This window comes from Lingula anatina, chromosome 5 (genome assembly GCF_051362555.1).
Source record: "Lingula anatina isolate TDL-2025a chromosome 5, LinAna3.0, whole genome shotgun sequence".
Classification (NCBI taxonomy): Eukaryota; Metazoa; Brachiopoda; class Lingulata; order Lingulida; family Lingulidae; genus Lingula; species Lingula anatina.
The window spans coordinates 16,542,203-16,558,895 of NC_141771.1; the positions used below are offsets into that span (position 1 = coordinate 16,542,203).

At 37.1% G+C, this 16,693-nt stretch overlaps 2 protein-coding genes across 2 annotated transcripts; both read left to right on the plus strand.

The window, feature by feature from the left end:
* The first annotated feature begins 9,961 nt into the window (after positions 1-9,961).
* Positions 9,962-12,257, plus strand: LOC106166096 (uncharacterized). The gene is made up of 3 exons (XM_013544515.2): positions 9,962-10,565; positions 11,043-11,219; positions 11,365-12,257. The coding sequence occupies exons 1-3, from the start codon at positions 9,962-9,964 to the stop codon at positions 11,580-11,582; spliced, it is 999 nt and encodes a 332-aa protein (XP_013399969.2). The 3' UTR covers positions 11,583-12,257.
* An 874-nt stretch (positions 12,258-13,131) lies between these two features.
* LOC106152156 (asialoglycoprotein receptor 2-like) lies at positions 13,132-16,529 on the plus strand. The gene is made up of 3 exons (XM_087013986.1): positions 13,132-13,782; positions 15,090-15,251; positions 15,644-16,529. The coding sequence occupies exons 1-3, from the start codon at positions 13,170-13,172 to the stop codon at positions 15,853-15,855; spliced, it is 987 nt and encodes a 328-aa protein (XP_086870112.1). The 5' UTR covers positions 13,132-13,169; the 3' UTR covers positions 15,856-16,529.
* The last annotated feature ends 164 nt before the right edge of the window (positions 16,530-16,693 follow it).

Genomic DNA, 16,693 nt, shown 5'->3' on the forward strand with positions numbered 1-16,693 from the left:
TTTTAGGCAATTGTTGTCATAAATCTTGAACGCAGTAGACATACATAACGCAATCCACATCCACCAAAGTTTTTTTTTCAAATACAGGTCAGACGCTGTCAGATCTAGGTAAATTGATAACTAGCAGTGCAAATACTGTTGTAAAAGAATGGGAAGTGTTGTCACCAGAATACACACCACTCTTAGTGCATTATGACAAAATGTTGAGGAATGTGACCAGGGGCACGTGTACCATGTGCGACGATCGCCCTGATAAGAACAGCAGAAAACACGTCAAACTATGTCATAACGAGTAAATCATAATGCCAAATATGAGACAAATGATGCATTTAAACGCAGGGACCTTTCTTTTAAAAAAAAGCGCTGCCTGTGGCAAGTACAGGTCCCCCCCCCCTCCTCCTTCAAACATCTCATGAATATTTTTAATGGCAGCACCATAAAATCGTCTCAAAAATAAAAATATATAAGTAAGTTTCGGGAATTTTATAATTAAAGAAACCACGTCACCACATAGAAATTACACTTTTTAAAGCCGTCTCAAAAATAAAAATATAAGCAAGTTTCGGCAATCTTATAATTGAAGAAACAACATAGAAATTACACTTGTTAAAAGTTCAACAGAACCATCACCTCGGTATCCCTTTCAAGTGATGTCCCTGACATAGGGAACCTGGTACATGTACCTCACCTACCCTAGATAGTCGTACTTCCATTTTTGAAACGAGCTTCTTGGCAGTTCATGGTCAACAGTTAGTCAGAACGATAATTTTTGGGTGAGATTAAAAGGAAGGGAAGTCGTACATGTTTACACGACAGTCTTCGGTCAGTAAGGACAATTTTGTTTGGGTATTTATTTCTTCAGTTCGCACGATTTTATTCCCGCCTAAGGTCACTAGGTGGAAAACATTTTTTAAGAATTAAAGTTTATAGCAAGTTCACACAGTTCTTGTTTTTCTGTGTGTATCAAATACAAAACCGTGTTTAGCTCTAAAGTCCCTTAAACAACATAAGTTATCAAAAGTCGAGGGGTATTCGTGTAATTTAAACGCAACTGAAATATAAGACTAAAATTAATTATTATCTCCCATGGGTAATTTTATAGAAAATGCATATAAATTAATTTGATAACCCCTTCCGGAGATACCTGAAGTGTACTCCCAATCATGGGATTTTATACTTTGATAATAGCAACTTATGAAATACTATTTGCTGCAAGTGGCATAATCAATTCTTACAGCGTGCAACTGACGGATAGCCCCTGTACGGTTTCCAAAACAACGGGTTCTCTTGCTCATCATGAAGTCAACAATTTCAAAGCAGCAATTAAGAGTGAGTCTTGAAAAACTGCGGCTTGTCCGTTACCCAATACCATATTACCTTTATATCCCTGAAAAAGATTTTGCACCTTGCTATTGCAAATTATAGAAAAAAAGGAAAATACGAGCATATTCACGGTCTCAGTTACAAGTATTGGAATTGCAGTGTGAAGGAAAAGCGTCAGTTCTACAAAATTGATTTGTGACAGGCGTGAAAGAAGAAACAGCTCTTTCACAAAAATTCTTTCGTTATTTAACAGGCGTGAATTGAAAATTTTTTCATGTTGTCTTTGTCACTAACGCGGAAACTCCTAAATGCGTCAATTTTTCACTTGAATGTTTGAAAGCTAGTCGTGGAATGGACGACTTGAGTTAGGTTTATAACTACATCGCTGATTTTTTAATGCAAAATGCATCAAAAATGCATCAGTCTTTTTATTGTCATGGAATACGATAAGGATTGCTTTTTTTTTCTCTCTGAGCACTCGCTACGAAGTCTATGGTGTCTGGAGAAGAAGGAAATTTTCTCCCCAAAAGGCAATGCATAAAAGCTGCTGGCGTTGTGCCATACAAATCAATGTATTTTCCGTTGCGCAGTTTCTTTGGTGTGAATGGGTAGAAACTTTGGTGGAAAATAACTAGGAACAGACTGGCGTTTTACTTTGCCTATTGCAAGATGCACAGATGAAAATAGGCTTTGTTAATCCTTTTTTTGTTGATTATCGAATTTTCACTTTGAAACCAGTGGTTCTTCACTTTCAAATGATGCGGTTCTTCCGAAACGCTTTTTTCTGTTGATAAAGAAAGCAACTTAAAGAGGCAATTATCGGTTTGTATCAACGTAAGTCTTCTCGCTTTACTCTGTCCGAAAAACGGCCACATATTTCTTGGCAAGTCATTTTCCTGAAATGTTAACTCACGTGTAAACGGCGCCTCTCCGTCTTGATCAAAGGAGAAGACCTGTTAACAGGTCTGACATAGATAAATTACTGGGAAGGTGAAACTAAGGTTGGTTTATGTAAGCTTAAAGCAAACTTCTGTTGGTCTTACAAAACATTTGACTCATAGGGTCTTGCGGCTCACTGTTTTTTTTTTTTTTTTTTTTTTTTTTTTTTTTTTTTTTTACTGAAATAGATTACTGAATTGTAAGTTTATAGGTGAAAACTAGTGAGGTTAAATTTTGCTGAAATGTTTTCCTGGCTCCTCTCTGAAGAAATGCGGTTTATCTGTTTTCTGGGAAAATTAAAAAAACGCAAAAAGTAACCTTTTGCTGAATTTAAAATCCACGTAGCCTATGTTTTAAAATATCGTGAGATATCTAGAGTCAAATGTTAGCAATTCAACGTATTTTTCGGCATTTCTGAAGCGTATAATATACAGATGGACCAAGGCATACTGGAGAAGATAATAACCGGTGGTAAATTTTTATTGAAATTTTACTATGAAAATATATCTGATAATTGTATCAACTTTTCAAAGTACGCATTATTTCCTCATTTGAAAAAAAACTGTACGAGACAAGCATCCTTCAACTGTGATTGATAAAGTGAAAACATTGTTGCTTGTATTCCCACCGTTACTAAACGAACACACAGAGAAAAAATGACCTGCATGTTGCATCATTTAAAACGCCTACATTTATTTGTGCTCTGCACAACAAGGCTTTTCCCATGACCAGCCTAGCATTAATCTGTGACCGTACAACTGACGTAACTACAAACTCGATTGCATGGCTATCCCCATCGTTTCATTGTGTTGTCTAGCATGTCATATGAAAGTTATGAAATCTCTAGTCTCTCAGGATTTCATATTTTTACATGACATGCCAGACAACACGTGGAAGGTGACGGAAATGTATTTTAAAAGGTTTGAACATTAGAATGTAACCTGGGGTTATCACACCTGAGGTACAATCCATTTGGGATCTCTGTACGTATGAATGATCCCAAAGAGGTCCAAAGCCCCTGGGTTTGCGACCGCTTGTAAGACGAATTTCTGTCTACTACCACCGCTTTAAAAGTGGACTCTTCTTTTTGCTATTTGGAAAGGAGTGCACATTTTTAAGTACACACTCTTTAAACAGACTTTCCACATTTGGCTGATTAAACGTGTAATTGATGGACATGTTTTTGTTGATGCATACAGTACAACCAAACCTTCCATCAGGTCTAATGAAGTTGGGACGTGTATAGAAAATAAACGTTTAAAAATAACACCACAGAGAACATTACTCATTAATTCGTCTTTTTGATGATTTGCGTGGAAGTAAAATAGAAGTATACTGTATATAACAATGAAGTTGCATCCAGATTTATTCTTTTGTATTCATCTCCAATTCTTTTTTTCATCACAAGAAACAACAACGGCGGTTTTATTCGACCTCAGGACGTTCGTGCCCAAAACTTAATAATTAATCATAATCATTTCGGAAAGGGTCAAATTTTCACGATGTAAAAGTATCTTCAAATAGGTACTTTGTGCCAAACAAAACGCATAATATCCACTTTGATTCATCATACATAGGCATTAAAAGTAAAACAGGCTTATTAACGGCTTTTAACGGATTCTGCTAATTAAATCAACTACTTGCAAGCTGTGCGGTTTTATGTTTCTGTTCGTAGAGAAGCACACGAAAAAGAAAAGATGGAGCTGGCACGCACTCGCAGATTTTTAACATCATGTATCATGATCTTTTCCTGCATCAACAAAGGTCCGGCTACGGCCATTCTCGTGACCAGCTCACCAACAGCGGTTGCCACGCAGCAGCCTGCAACAACTGACCATGTCCATCTCCTTCTCCAAGTCCAGAACTACCTCCTCCAACTGCAGTCCACTGCTGCCGACCACAAACAGCTTCTGATGACCGTCAAGGACAAAATAAACGACCTTAAGACCACCGACGAGTACCTGAGACAAAACCTGACCCAGCAAGGGCAAACCATCAATCTTCAGTCCCGAAAGCAGCAAGAAAAGCTCGATGATGTCAAACAGAAAACTGTAAACATAACAGAAATTTTGAAAGATCTGGAGACAGCTATAAGTGAATTGCAGAATGGAACAATCAAGCAACGAATAATTACACAAACAATTGAAAAAGAGTTGTCCTTTTTATCCAACAATTTGACCAGTTTTCAAACAGTTCTCGAAGGACAGGTTCAACAAACGAATCGACAGGAAGCGCAGATGAAAATCATGGAACTTGCTCTTCAGCATCAGCTGGCGTTGTTTACAAAACTGGAGGAAAAGGGTGCCATTTTGACGTCTGCTGTTAATAACTTGACAGACGCTGGCGTGTGTAAGTTCAGCGTTTCTTATGTTATAATATGACTGCCTCATCCTATTCTTCTCTGCGTGTTCATGGCATAAAAATTAGTTCGCGTGTTAGTTGAGCGTTTCTTATCTTATAATATGAATGTCTCTTCACATTCTTCTTTTATTTCTTTCCATGACATAAGCATCAGCTGATAACAGATGATAATCATACAATTTATAAAATTGTTTGTCGAGATTTCAAATGTTCTGCAATGTCATAGTGACATATCAAGTGTACCACGTCGACCAAACAACCCTAAAAGCATATACATGGCAAACGCGCTCTTGATAAACAAAGAACAATACATTCTGAGTAAACGATGGCTTTTTTCTAAATCATCAATTGTGTATTTATTCATATATTTTGATGTTTCTCTTTTACTCAGGCGCAATTTGAAAAAAAAAAACAACTTAATACATAGTAGATTTATTCATCTAATTAATTTGTTTTGTTTTTTTCTTTTCAGTTGGATTTACCAGGTATGGAACGTCATTATATCGGCTGGTCAATGTGGCTGCAACGTGGGCTGAAGCAGAGATCTACTGTCAGTTGCTACATCCCGAGGCCCACCTTGCCACTGTGGAGAGCCAGAGCGAAAATAAATTTATACTGGGTCTCATCAAGAAGTACACCACGGTACCAAGTATGCATTTTTAAGCTGTGTTTGAAACAACGATACATAGATAATTCACAGTTTTCTAATAGATGAACAAATAGTATCAGGCATCAACAAACCATGTTAGAGATATCTGCTAAAACTATTTGATTTGTGTCAATTTTCTTTGCAGGTCGTACGTGGCTGGGTGGACACGATAAGGTCACCGAAGGTCAGTGGAAATGGTGGAATGGGAAGTCATTCACATACACTAACTGGAGTCCAGGCCAACCTGATAACTATCAAACAGGGGAGGACTGTTTAAACATATGGGAAACCGGTGTTTGGAACGATCTTCCATGCGACGCTAAGAATGCTTTTGTTTGTGAGATACACTCTATCTACTTGTAGCTTAAGCTGCAACTCATATTTATACTGTAGCTGAAAATAGGAGATTGTGAACTTGATGTTGTTTATAATTGTTTAAGAAGATTTTTGATTTTTACATTAGTTACGAATTGTAAAGTGAGTGTCCTCAAGTTTATAATATGTATTGTTGACAGAGGTCTAAAAAGTTAAAGGAGCTTTTTTTCTTTTTGCAATGGCTATGTTTAAAAAGCAGTCTATTTCGGTTGATTTTACCCCAGTAAAACAAGTAATAGTAACAACAAATAACACTATAATTGCTTTTTTTTTCATTTGTGACTAATCAGACCCGTTATCAACACAAGATCTGCCTTAGACTTCAGATATTTCTTAAAGTTTCATGTAGCCTGTAGTGCATTTCATATACTAATAGGAACAACTAAAACAGGACACGTGCACGTAAAAGACGCATTCAAAGGTTAATTTTTACACTCTACCAAGGTCACAGATCGATTCTCACTAGACATTCACAGTATATATCTCTTGTTACTTTATGACAAGAAAACCTGCGCTCTGGAAAAAAGTGGTAAAGAGTAGCCGTTTTCACCATCTCTGGAGGGAAGAGTATGCAGACATAGTGTATTAGTTTTAATGAGCAATAATCATTTATAAGAAATTTTGGTTTTTTTATAATTATCATTAAAACCAGTACCATTCACGCATTTAGTTGTTTCTTTTATCGTTTTCATCCTGTTGTCAAGGATATCGTGTTAAAGTTGTGAAATCCTCAGTCACTCAGGATTTCATAACTTTTATATAACATGCTAGACAACAAGATAAAGGCGACGACTAAGAGAAATACCTTAAAGTACGTGCATTAATGTTTAAGGATTAGAATGTAACCTGGAATTGTCATATCTGCGGTATGATTCACGGGGATCACTGTATGAGGTCAAGAGTGACCCTATATCACTGATCCCAGAAAATGTCCTAAGCCCCTGGGTTTGCGACCGCTAGGAAGACGGATTTTGGCCCACTTTCACCGCCTTTAAAGTTGGACTTTGGCATTATTTCATAGTCAACATAAAATGCATAAATCAGTGTTGAAAAATTTTGCAGCAATTTTTTGAAATACTTTAAAAGATTGGGCCGAAATCCGTATGCCGATGTAACATGAACATTTACGAAACAATTCGGAAAGGAAAAAGAAATGCCAGTAAAATTAGAAGGGTCTGTACAGAGACAATCTTAAACATGGGCGCTGTTCGCGTACAAATTGATTGAGAACTTTAATCACCTAAACGGTAGCATTTGACGCCACAATTTGATTGAATTTTTTCTGGTTCATGCTTGGGTCTGTTTGATATCATGTACGTGTATGTTCAGTTTGTCGTTTGGTTCTAGCCCGACAAACATGCCGCGTTTCTTTTTGCTATTAGGAAAGGAGAGCACATTTTAAAGTGCATATTATTTAAACAGAGGTTCCACATTTGGCTGATTTAATATTTAATTGATCGACATGTTTTTGTTAATGAAAGCAGTACAGCTAAACTTCCCATCAGGTCTAATGAAGTTGGGACGTGTATAGAAAATAAACGTTTAAAAATAACACCATAGAGAACATTACTCATTAATTCGACATTTTGATGATTTGCGTGGAAGTAAAATACAAATATACCACATATAACAATAAAGTTATTTTGTTCATTTGTATTCATCTCCAAGTCTTTTATTCATCGCAAGCAACAACAACGGCGTTTTTATTCGACCTCAGGACGTTCGTGCCCAACATTTAATCATTAACCATAATTATTGCGGAACGGGACAAATTTTCAAAATATGTCAAAATAAGTACTTTGTGCCAAACAAAACGCATAATATCCACTTTGATTCATCATACATAGGCTTTAAATGTAAAACAGGCTCATTAAGAACTTTTGACTGATTCTGCTGATAAAGTCAACAACGCGAAGGTTCTGCAGTTTTATAAGTTTCGGTGCGTACAGAAAAGCACACGGAAAAAAGATGGAGCTGGCAAACACGTGCAGATTTTTAACATCATGTATCATGATCTTGATTTGCATCACCAAAGGTCCGGCAACGGCTATACCCATAACCAGCTCACAAACAGCGGTCACAAAGCAGCAGCCTACAACAACTGACCATGTCCATCTCTCCAAGTCCAGAACTACCTCCTCCAGTTACAGTCCACGGCAGCTTCTGATGACCGTTAGGGACAAGATAAACGACCTAAAGGCCACCGACGAGTACCTGACAAAACCTGACCCAGCAGGTGCTCAATTTGAATTGAAATTTGTGCTTTTTTGTATTGATTTCTATAGTGACTCCTCCACGCTCGAGTGAATAAACAAATATTTCCCCTGATCGTTTACCAGTTAAACACCATCCCGTGTAGGTCCTAGCAGTTTTTAGCGCGAGTCTTAGTCGTTAATATCCTACTAAACATCCAGTTAAGACAGTAAACTGTTCATAAGTTTGATAGTTTCAACACACAGCTAAACTACTGTACACAAGCTGAAAAATCCCTACCAAAGAAAATCGCACAAGCCACCCATGAAAAGGGATCATCCGATGGGAGGAGGGGGGCGGCCCGCTCAGAATTAATAGCATCTACTAACATCAGTGCGATGAAAGTCTCTGACTATGTTCTTAGTCGGGCAAAAGCTATCAAATGGCAGGTCTTCTATGTCAAGAGCTGACAGTAATGTTTTTTTAAATAATAAAAAGACGTGAATTTTTTTTTTTACTGAATTTAAAACGGAACCATACACTAAAATATCGGGAGGTCGGCAATTTGGTGCTTTATTTTGCTACTTCTAGAACGTTTAATTTCCGGAATTACCTGAATCAAGATACAATGTTCAAAAACAACTACAGCTGTGAGTCATATGTTAGGTTGTCTGACTATGAATAAGACATTAGGATCAGTACTCTGCCAATTTAAATGCGGAATACCACTGCTGAGACTAGAGACTGGCAGCTACGAGGGGAAAGAGGCTTCGTCCCGCCTTTGAAACTGTGTGATAAGAACATGGTTGAGGATAAGATTCATTTCGTGTGGTATGTCCCCTATACGAGGACATACGATGTAAGTTTCAGGGAGACTTGAACTGTAATTATGTTGACAGGGAAGATTTATCTAAAATACTAATAGACTTAATTGTAAATATACCTAAAGACATGGCATTTTATTTAAAGAATAGTTTGAGTTCTATTCACGGCTCAAGAGTTGAGTGTACCATAAATTATAGTGTTTGATTAGTTATAACTTTCAATCTTATGGTTTTCTGTTTTGTTTTGTTTCTGATATATGTACACATTTCGGAGGCTTGTAGGCCCATGAGGCCGGGTGATTTGTATTTCTACACATGTCACATGTCACATTAATAAATAAATAAATATTTTTCTACAATGCGAAGGTTTTTTAAATTCATTAAGCATCATTAAGCATCCCGTAGTAGTATTAATTGAAACTATTTTAATTCACTCATTTTCTAGTTTTTACTTATTATCGATTCCTTTACTTGTTTGCTTTTCAATGGTCAACAATCAGTTTGACATCAACATTTTAATCAGGATGTCGTAAGTTAAAATCTCTCTCTCTCTCTCTCTCTCTCTCTCTCTCTCTCTCACACACACACACACACATACACACACACACACACATACACACACACACACACACACACACACAAACATTGACATCCCCATTTATCATCTCTTTGAGCTAGTTGGAAAATTATGAACATTTTGACCCGGATTTCATTAGAAGAACAACACAAGTGTTTTTCTTTCACAAAATCAACTTTCCGACATTGTTGCTACAAGTTGCTGCATAAATCCTTTTTATTATGGAGCATTATCACAGATCATAGATTTTTAATAACATTCCAATCAGTTGACATCAGAGCATAGAATACCAAATGAACTACGTATAGTAACAGTAGTATGTGCAATTAAAATTTCATTTTATATCTCAGTTTGTTGATACACCCAGCGAATATAATATCTTGACACTCTTAATGATAACGAAATACAAAATTAAATTCATTTTTCACTCTTTTGTCGGCACATTTGAGCCATGCATTCCTGTATGTTCTTAAATTCACCTAGCACCATGCCTTGTTCAAACCCTGACTGTCTCCTTCCGCTTGTTTATCAGGGAATTTTACAACATTAAAGAAGGATAAGTTTGACTAACGAACTTTGAATTTAATATTTCATCGAAATGTGTTGACAAGTTAGTACATAATAACAGCGGCATTAATAAAAGGGCACCCAGACATACGCTGCCGAAATATTCGACATTATCTGTCACACCACACGTGTATTGCAAACTAATCATATCAAATGGAAGCCATGCGTTCTGCGATGTGTTTGATGGTATGCCTCTTGATTGCAATTTGTACCGTTGTCTGCCGGGCACAATTGCCTCCAACAGGTCCCAGCAATCACCAGCAGCCTTTTTTAGCATCGGACCAACTGCAGTCCACTGCTGCCGACCACAAACAGCTTCTGGTGGCCGTTAAGGACAAAATAAATGACCTTAAGACGACCGACGAGTACCTGAGACAAAACCTGACACGGCAAGGACAAACCATCAGTCTTCAGTCCCAAAAGCAGCAAGAAAAGCTGGATGATGTCAATCAAAAGACGGTAAATCTAACAGACATTTTGAAAGATCTGGAGACGGCCATATCTGAATTGCAGAATGGAACAATTAGGCAACGAATAATTACAAAAACAATCGAAAAAGAGTTGTCCTTTATGTCCAAAAATTTGACCAGTTTTCAAACAGTCCTAGAAGGACAAGTTCAACAAACGAATCGACAGGAAGCGCAGATGAAAATCATGGAAATTGCTCTTCAACATCAGCTGTCTTTGATTACAAAACTGGAAGAAAAGGGTTCCACTTTGGCGTCTACTGTTAATAACTTGACAGACGCGGGCGTGTGTAAGTTCAACGTTTCTTGTTTTATAATATGACTGTCTCATCCTATTCTTCTCTGCGTGTTCATGGCATAAAAATTAGTTCGCGTGTTAGTTGAGCGTTTCTTATCTAATAATATGAATGTCTCTTCACATTCTTCTTTTATTTCTTTCCATGACATAAGCATCAGCTGATATCAGATGATAATCATACAATTTATAAATTTGTATGTCGAGATTTCAAATGTTCTGCAATGTCATAGTGACATATCAAGTGTACCACGTCGACCAAACAACCCTAAAACAATAAACGTGGCAAACGTGCTCTTGATAAACAAAGAACAATACATTCTGAGTAAACAATGGCTTTTTTCTAAATCATCAATTGTGTATTTATTCATCTATTTTGATGTTTCTCTTTTACTCAGGCGCAATTTGAAAAAAAAACTTAATACTTAGTAGATTTATTCATCTAATTAATTTGTTTTTTTTTTCTTTTCAGTTGGATTTACCAGGTATGGGACGTCATTATATCGGCTGGTCAATGTGGCTGCAACGTGGGCTGAAGCAGAGATCTACTGTCAGTTGCTACATCCCGAGGCCCACCTTGCCACTGTGGAGAGCCAGAGCGAAAATAAATTTATACTGGGTCTCATCAAGAAGTACACCACGGGACCAAGTATGCATTTTTAAGCTGTGTTTGAAACAACGATACATAGATTATTCACAGTTTTCTAATAGATGAACAAATAGTATCAGGCATCAACAAACCATGTTAGAGATATCTGCTAAAACTATTTGATTTGTGTCAATTTTCTTTGCAGGTCGTACGTGGCTGGGTGGGCACGATAAGGCCACCGAAGGTCAGTGGAAATGGTGGAATGGGAAGTCATTCACATACACTAACTGGAGGCCAGGCCAACCTAATAACTATCAAACAGGGGAGGACTGTTTAAACACATGGGAAACCGGTGTTTGGAGCGATCTTCAATGCGACGCTAAGCATCCTTTTGTTTGTGAGATACACTCTATACACTTGTAGCTTAAGCTGCAACTCATATTTATACTGTAGCTGAAAATAGATTGTGAACTTGATATTGTTTATAATTGTTTAAGAAGATTTTTAATTCTTATTTTCAGTTACGAATTGTAATGTGAGTGGCCTCAAGTTTATAATACGAGTTGTTGACAGAGCTGTCTGAACAGTTTTGCAAGTTTTTTGTCGTGGCTTAAACAGTGCTAGGTTTAAAAAGCAGTCTATCTCGGTTGATTTTACCCCAGTCAAATAAGTAATAGTAACGACAAACAACACCAAATTGCTTTTATTTTTCATTTGTGACTAATGAGCCCTATTATACACACAAGTTCCGCCTTAGACTACAGACGTTATACAAGTTGCAGATAGCCTGTAGTGCAGGTGATGTAGGCTACTAATAGGAACAACTAAAACAGGACATGTACACGAATAAAAGAAGCATTCAAAGGTTAGAAAACCAGCGTAAGTTTTTACACTCTATCAAGGTCACAGATCGATTTTCATTAGATATTTATAGTTATCTTTGGCGATTTTATGAAATCTGCGCCTGGAAAAAGGTGTTAAAGAGTAGCCCTTTTCACCATCTCTGGAGAGAAGAGAATGCAGATAAACAAAGACATAGCGTATTAGTTTTAAAGGTCAATCATCATTTATAAAAAATGTAGTTTTTATATTTATCATTAAAACCACTGCCATTCAAATATTTAGTTATTTGTCATTATTTCATTGATTTGTTTGTTTTATTCTCGCCAAAAGGAAGTTTTGAAAATAGAATTACCGCTCCCCTCTCATTCTCTATATGCTCACTGAAACTCTCTCTCTCTCTCTCTCTCTCTCTCTCTCTCTCCTTCTCACACACACACACACACACACACACACACATTTCGACACTTTCACATACACTTTCACATGCACACAAGATATTATGCACTCTATCGTGAGCTTGTTGGTAAATATTGAACATTTTAACCCCGCTGTCTTTAGAAAACAACACAACGTTATTTTTCTTAAAAAGAAGACACCTTTCCGTCATTGCTGCAACTTGAAGATACACAGACCGTTTCCTAATTGTACGTTATCATAGTTCATAAATGCGGTCTTGATAGTATTCCAATGAGTTGACATAGAGCCATGGGACATCAAATGAACCGTCTATGGTAACAGTAGCATGTGCCATAAAATTTTCATTTTATATCTCAGTTTGATGATTTACCCAGCAAATACTGGTATATCATGTTGATGATACTAACCATGATGAGATACTGAATGTAATATTTTTTCATCCATTGATTGGTACATTTCACCATTCCTGTTTGTCCTGCACTTAACCTATCAGTGCCTTGCCGTTTTCGCACCACCCTGCCTCTTGTCATCTGTATAGCTGTTTATCGGGAAACTTAGATAATTTTGACTCCAAACACCAAACTTTTAATTGAAAATTTTATCTGCACAACGTAAACATATGTATAATGATAGCAGCAGCAATAAAAAGACATCAAGACATGCGCCATACATGTAGCAAATTCACATGCGGTATAGTAAGCTTTGTCCGCCACGCATACAGGTATAGCAAATTAAACTGTATACTGCATAATGGAAGCCATATGTTTGACGACGAGTTTGATGGCATTTCTCTTGATCAGTCCTGGTACCAATGTTTGCCATGCACAATTTCTTCCGACCGCTTCCAACAATGCTCATCTCCTTCTCCAAGTCCAGAACTACCTGCTCCAGCTGCAGTCCACTGCTGTCGAAAACAAGCAGCTTCTGATGACTGTCAAGGACAAAATAAATGACCTTAAGGCCACCGACCAGTACCTGAGACAAAACCTGACCCAGCAGGGACAAACCATAAATTTTCAGTCCAAAAAGCAGCAAGAAAAGCTGGATGATGTCAATCAAAAGACGGTAAATCTAACAGACATTTTGAAAGATCTGGAGACGGCCATATCTGAATTGCAGAATGGAACAATCAAGCAACGAATCATTTCACAAACAATCGAAAAAGAGCTGATATTCTTGTCCGAGAATTTGACCAGTTTTCAAACAGTTCTCGATGGACAGGTTCAACAAAATAATCGACAGGAAGCGCAGATGAAAATCATGGAACTTGCTCTTCAGCATCAGCTGGCGTTGGTTACAAAACTGGAAGAAAAGGGTGCAATTTTGACGTCTTCTGTTAATAACTTGACCGACGCAGGCGTGTGTAAGTTCCGGGTTTCTTATGTTATAATATAACATAAGAAAATATTCTATTTTTCGGCTTAAGGTGGAATAAGAATACTGTGTAAGTTTCTTATATTATAATATAAACGCCTCATCACATTTGTACTACCTGTACATGGCATAAGAATGCGAAGTAAAATGTAAACAATGAAAGTTTTAAAATTATAAACACACTTTGAAAACATTTCGGTTAAAAAATGGTTGAAACCAACCGATTCAACCGTTCAATGTATGTCCAACTAATAATCCGGTTGATGTAGCTGATTCATGAACGATAGGTACATTAACCGATTCGAAGTTTTGACCAGTTAATCAGTTGAAATCTACTATAGCAAACAGATAAATTTAAACTATAAAATTCCAACCGGTTTAAAACAGTTAGTTTCTCTGGTTGAATTCAGTCAATATATTTGGTTGTATTTAACTGATGGTACAGCTGAAATTAACTATAGGCCTATCTTTGGTTTAAATATTTCATGTCAACTAATTCGATCGTTTAATTTTTACCAAAATTTTAGTTACAACTAACCTTACAAACAGTTAAATTCAACAGCAAAATGTAAGAGAAAGTCTCTAAAATCTTCTGAGTGTTTTGCAAAGTTTGAGGTGAGCCCACTGAGACGCAGAGAGTACGATATCCTTCTAACCTACTAGGGGAATGAGGGTGAGGACGTGAACGCCTGATAACGCATAGTAATTTCCATCATAACTTATTGACACTAAACACATCCACAGAGATGATGTAAACAGCTCTGTTAAATTAAGTCAAGGGAGAAGCACATAAATCCCACATAGTCATGAACAACGATTTGGACATCAAAAACACATTAAAACTTTTTTTAATTTCGATAATGATCCACCATACAAAAATTTGCAGGACCACATTACTTTGGCGGGTTACGGTATAACGTGATGCGCCAAAAGTGCATGCGCATAATTAATGTTTTAAAACTTTTAGACTAAGGACATGTTTTAGTGCCGTTATACTCAAGAAAGTTCATTTTAAAGTACATTTTGATTTAAAAAATGGAATGCACTATACAAGAACAATTATTATTATTATTATTATTTGACGAAACATTTCTGAAAAACATGAATGGCAAACATGCACTCGATAAACAGTGGAAAATAAACACTGAAAGGACAATGTCGTTTTTTAAATCAACACTAATTTAGTTATGCATCATCTTTATTTATTCTTTTACTTAGACGCAATTAAAAAACACCTGCTTAATATAGAGTAGATTTATTCGCAAATAAATTTTGTTGTTTTTTTTTTCTTTTCAGTTGGATTTACCAGGTATGGGACGTCATTATATCGGCTGGTCAGCGTGGCCGCAACGTGGGCTGAAGCAGAGATCTACTGTCAATTGCTCCATCCCAAGGCCCACTTCGTCACAGTGGAGAACGAGAGTGAAAATAAATTTGTGCTCGGTCTTACCAAGAAAGGTAAAAGTAAGCATTGTTTAGCAACTTCATGTTAATTGAAATAAATTATTTAGAGCAGAAGATCCGAGGATCTACTGATCCAACCATCAAATATGGCGGACCTACATAAAAGAAAAGCCGACTAAGCCGCTGATGGTCTCCCTGCCTCCATAGACGCCGTCCTTGCATGATCTAGCAATTAAGCCTCGGATCCATGATTTAATCCGTTTAATGGCGTGTGTCCGCTCTTCTCTCATGTTGGGTCCACCATATTTGATCCGTGGATCAGTAGATCGTCGCATCTTATGTTCTGACTGGCCCCTAATAGAAGCATAAATATCATTAGGCGTACCGAAAAAAAAAATGTCAAGGACTGGTTAAACGATTAAATTTCGTATCGATTTTCTTTGCAGAGAATACGTGGCTGGGTGGTCACGATAAGGTCACTGAAGGTCAATGGAAATGGTGGAATGGCAAGCCTTTCTCATACACTAACTGGGTACCCAATAAACCTGATAACTATAAATCAGGGGAGGACTGTTTAAACATGTGGAAAACCGGCCAATGGGACGATAACCCATGCGACTTTAAGCGTCCCTTTGTTTGTGAGATAGATTCTATGTGATTATGCTGCGGCTCTTCCATGAAAAATCTAGCATTGAATAATAGAGTTCTGACATTTACGTTGTTTCGCAGCCGCTTCAGATTAAAAATTTGACCCCCAGTTGCAAATTGCAAATAGTAATGTAATTTGAATGGACGCCAGTTAGATATAAATACAGGTATATTTAGATTTTAATCAAATTTACGATTTTTTGTTTCAATTAGACCCTACTAGTGTTAACTTAACCACGCTCTTCGATTTCACACATTCAAGAAATATTTCGACTTGACAAGTTGTTAATGAAGATATGTTCTCGCGGCCTGTAACCAACTTAAACACGCGCGTGCCATGGTTCAGCGTTGATATCTAACTTACCAAGTATTTAGTCAAGTGGCTGTTCACCAAGAGTGACACACAGACATCAACAAGGCTATTCATATCGGGGCCCGGACAGAGCCAAAGCTGTGGTGACCTTGACAAGTAAAATTAGGTAATCATGTAAACAAAAACTTCTTGGTCGTGCAGATACTGCTAACGTCTGCTAATATATCACAACCAAAAGCGTCATAAAATGCTATAACTGGTTGAAATCCAATTGTTAAAATCAAGGGTATTTTAAAACACACGGTTACAAATCAAGAACTTCGCTTTCATAATTCAGTTCAGTCCCAGAGCAAAATGAAACATTATCGCTGTCAAAGAGAACCTGGGGAGCATTAAAAGTGTAATTTTATCAAAAAATCAGATAACCTCCACGTTTTTTCTGTTACAAAGCACGGAACATCACCAGTTTTCTCTTAGTATCCAAGGTATTGAAAACTGTGTCAGAGGATCATGAGGCCTAAATGTAAACAACTTA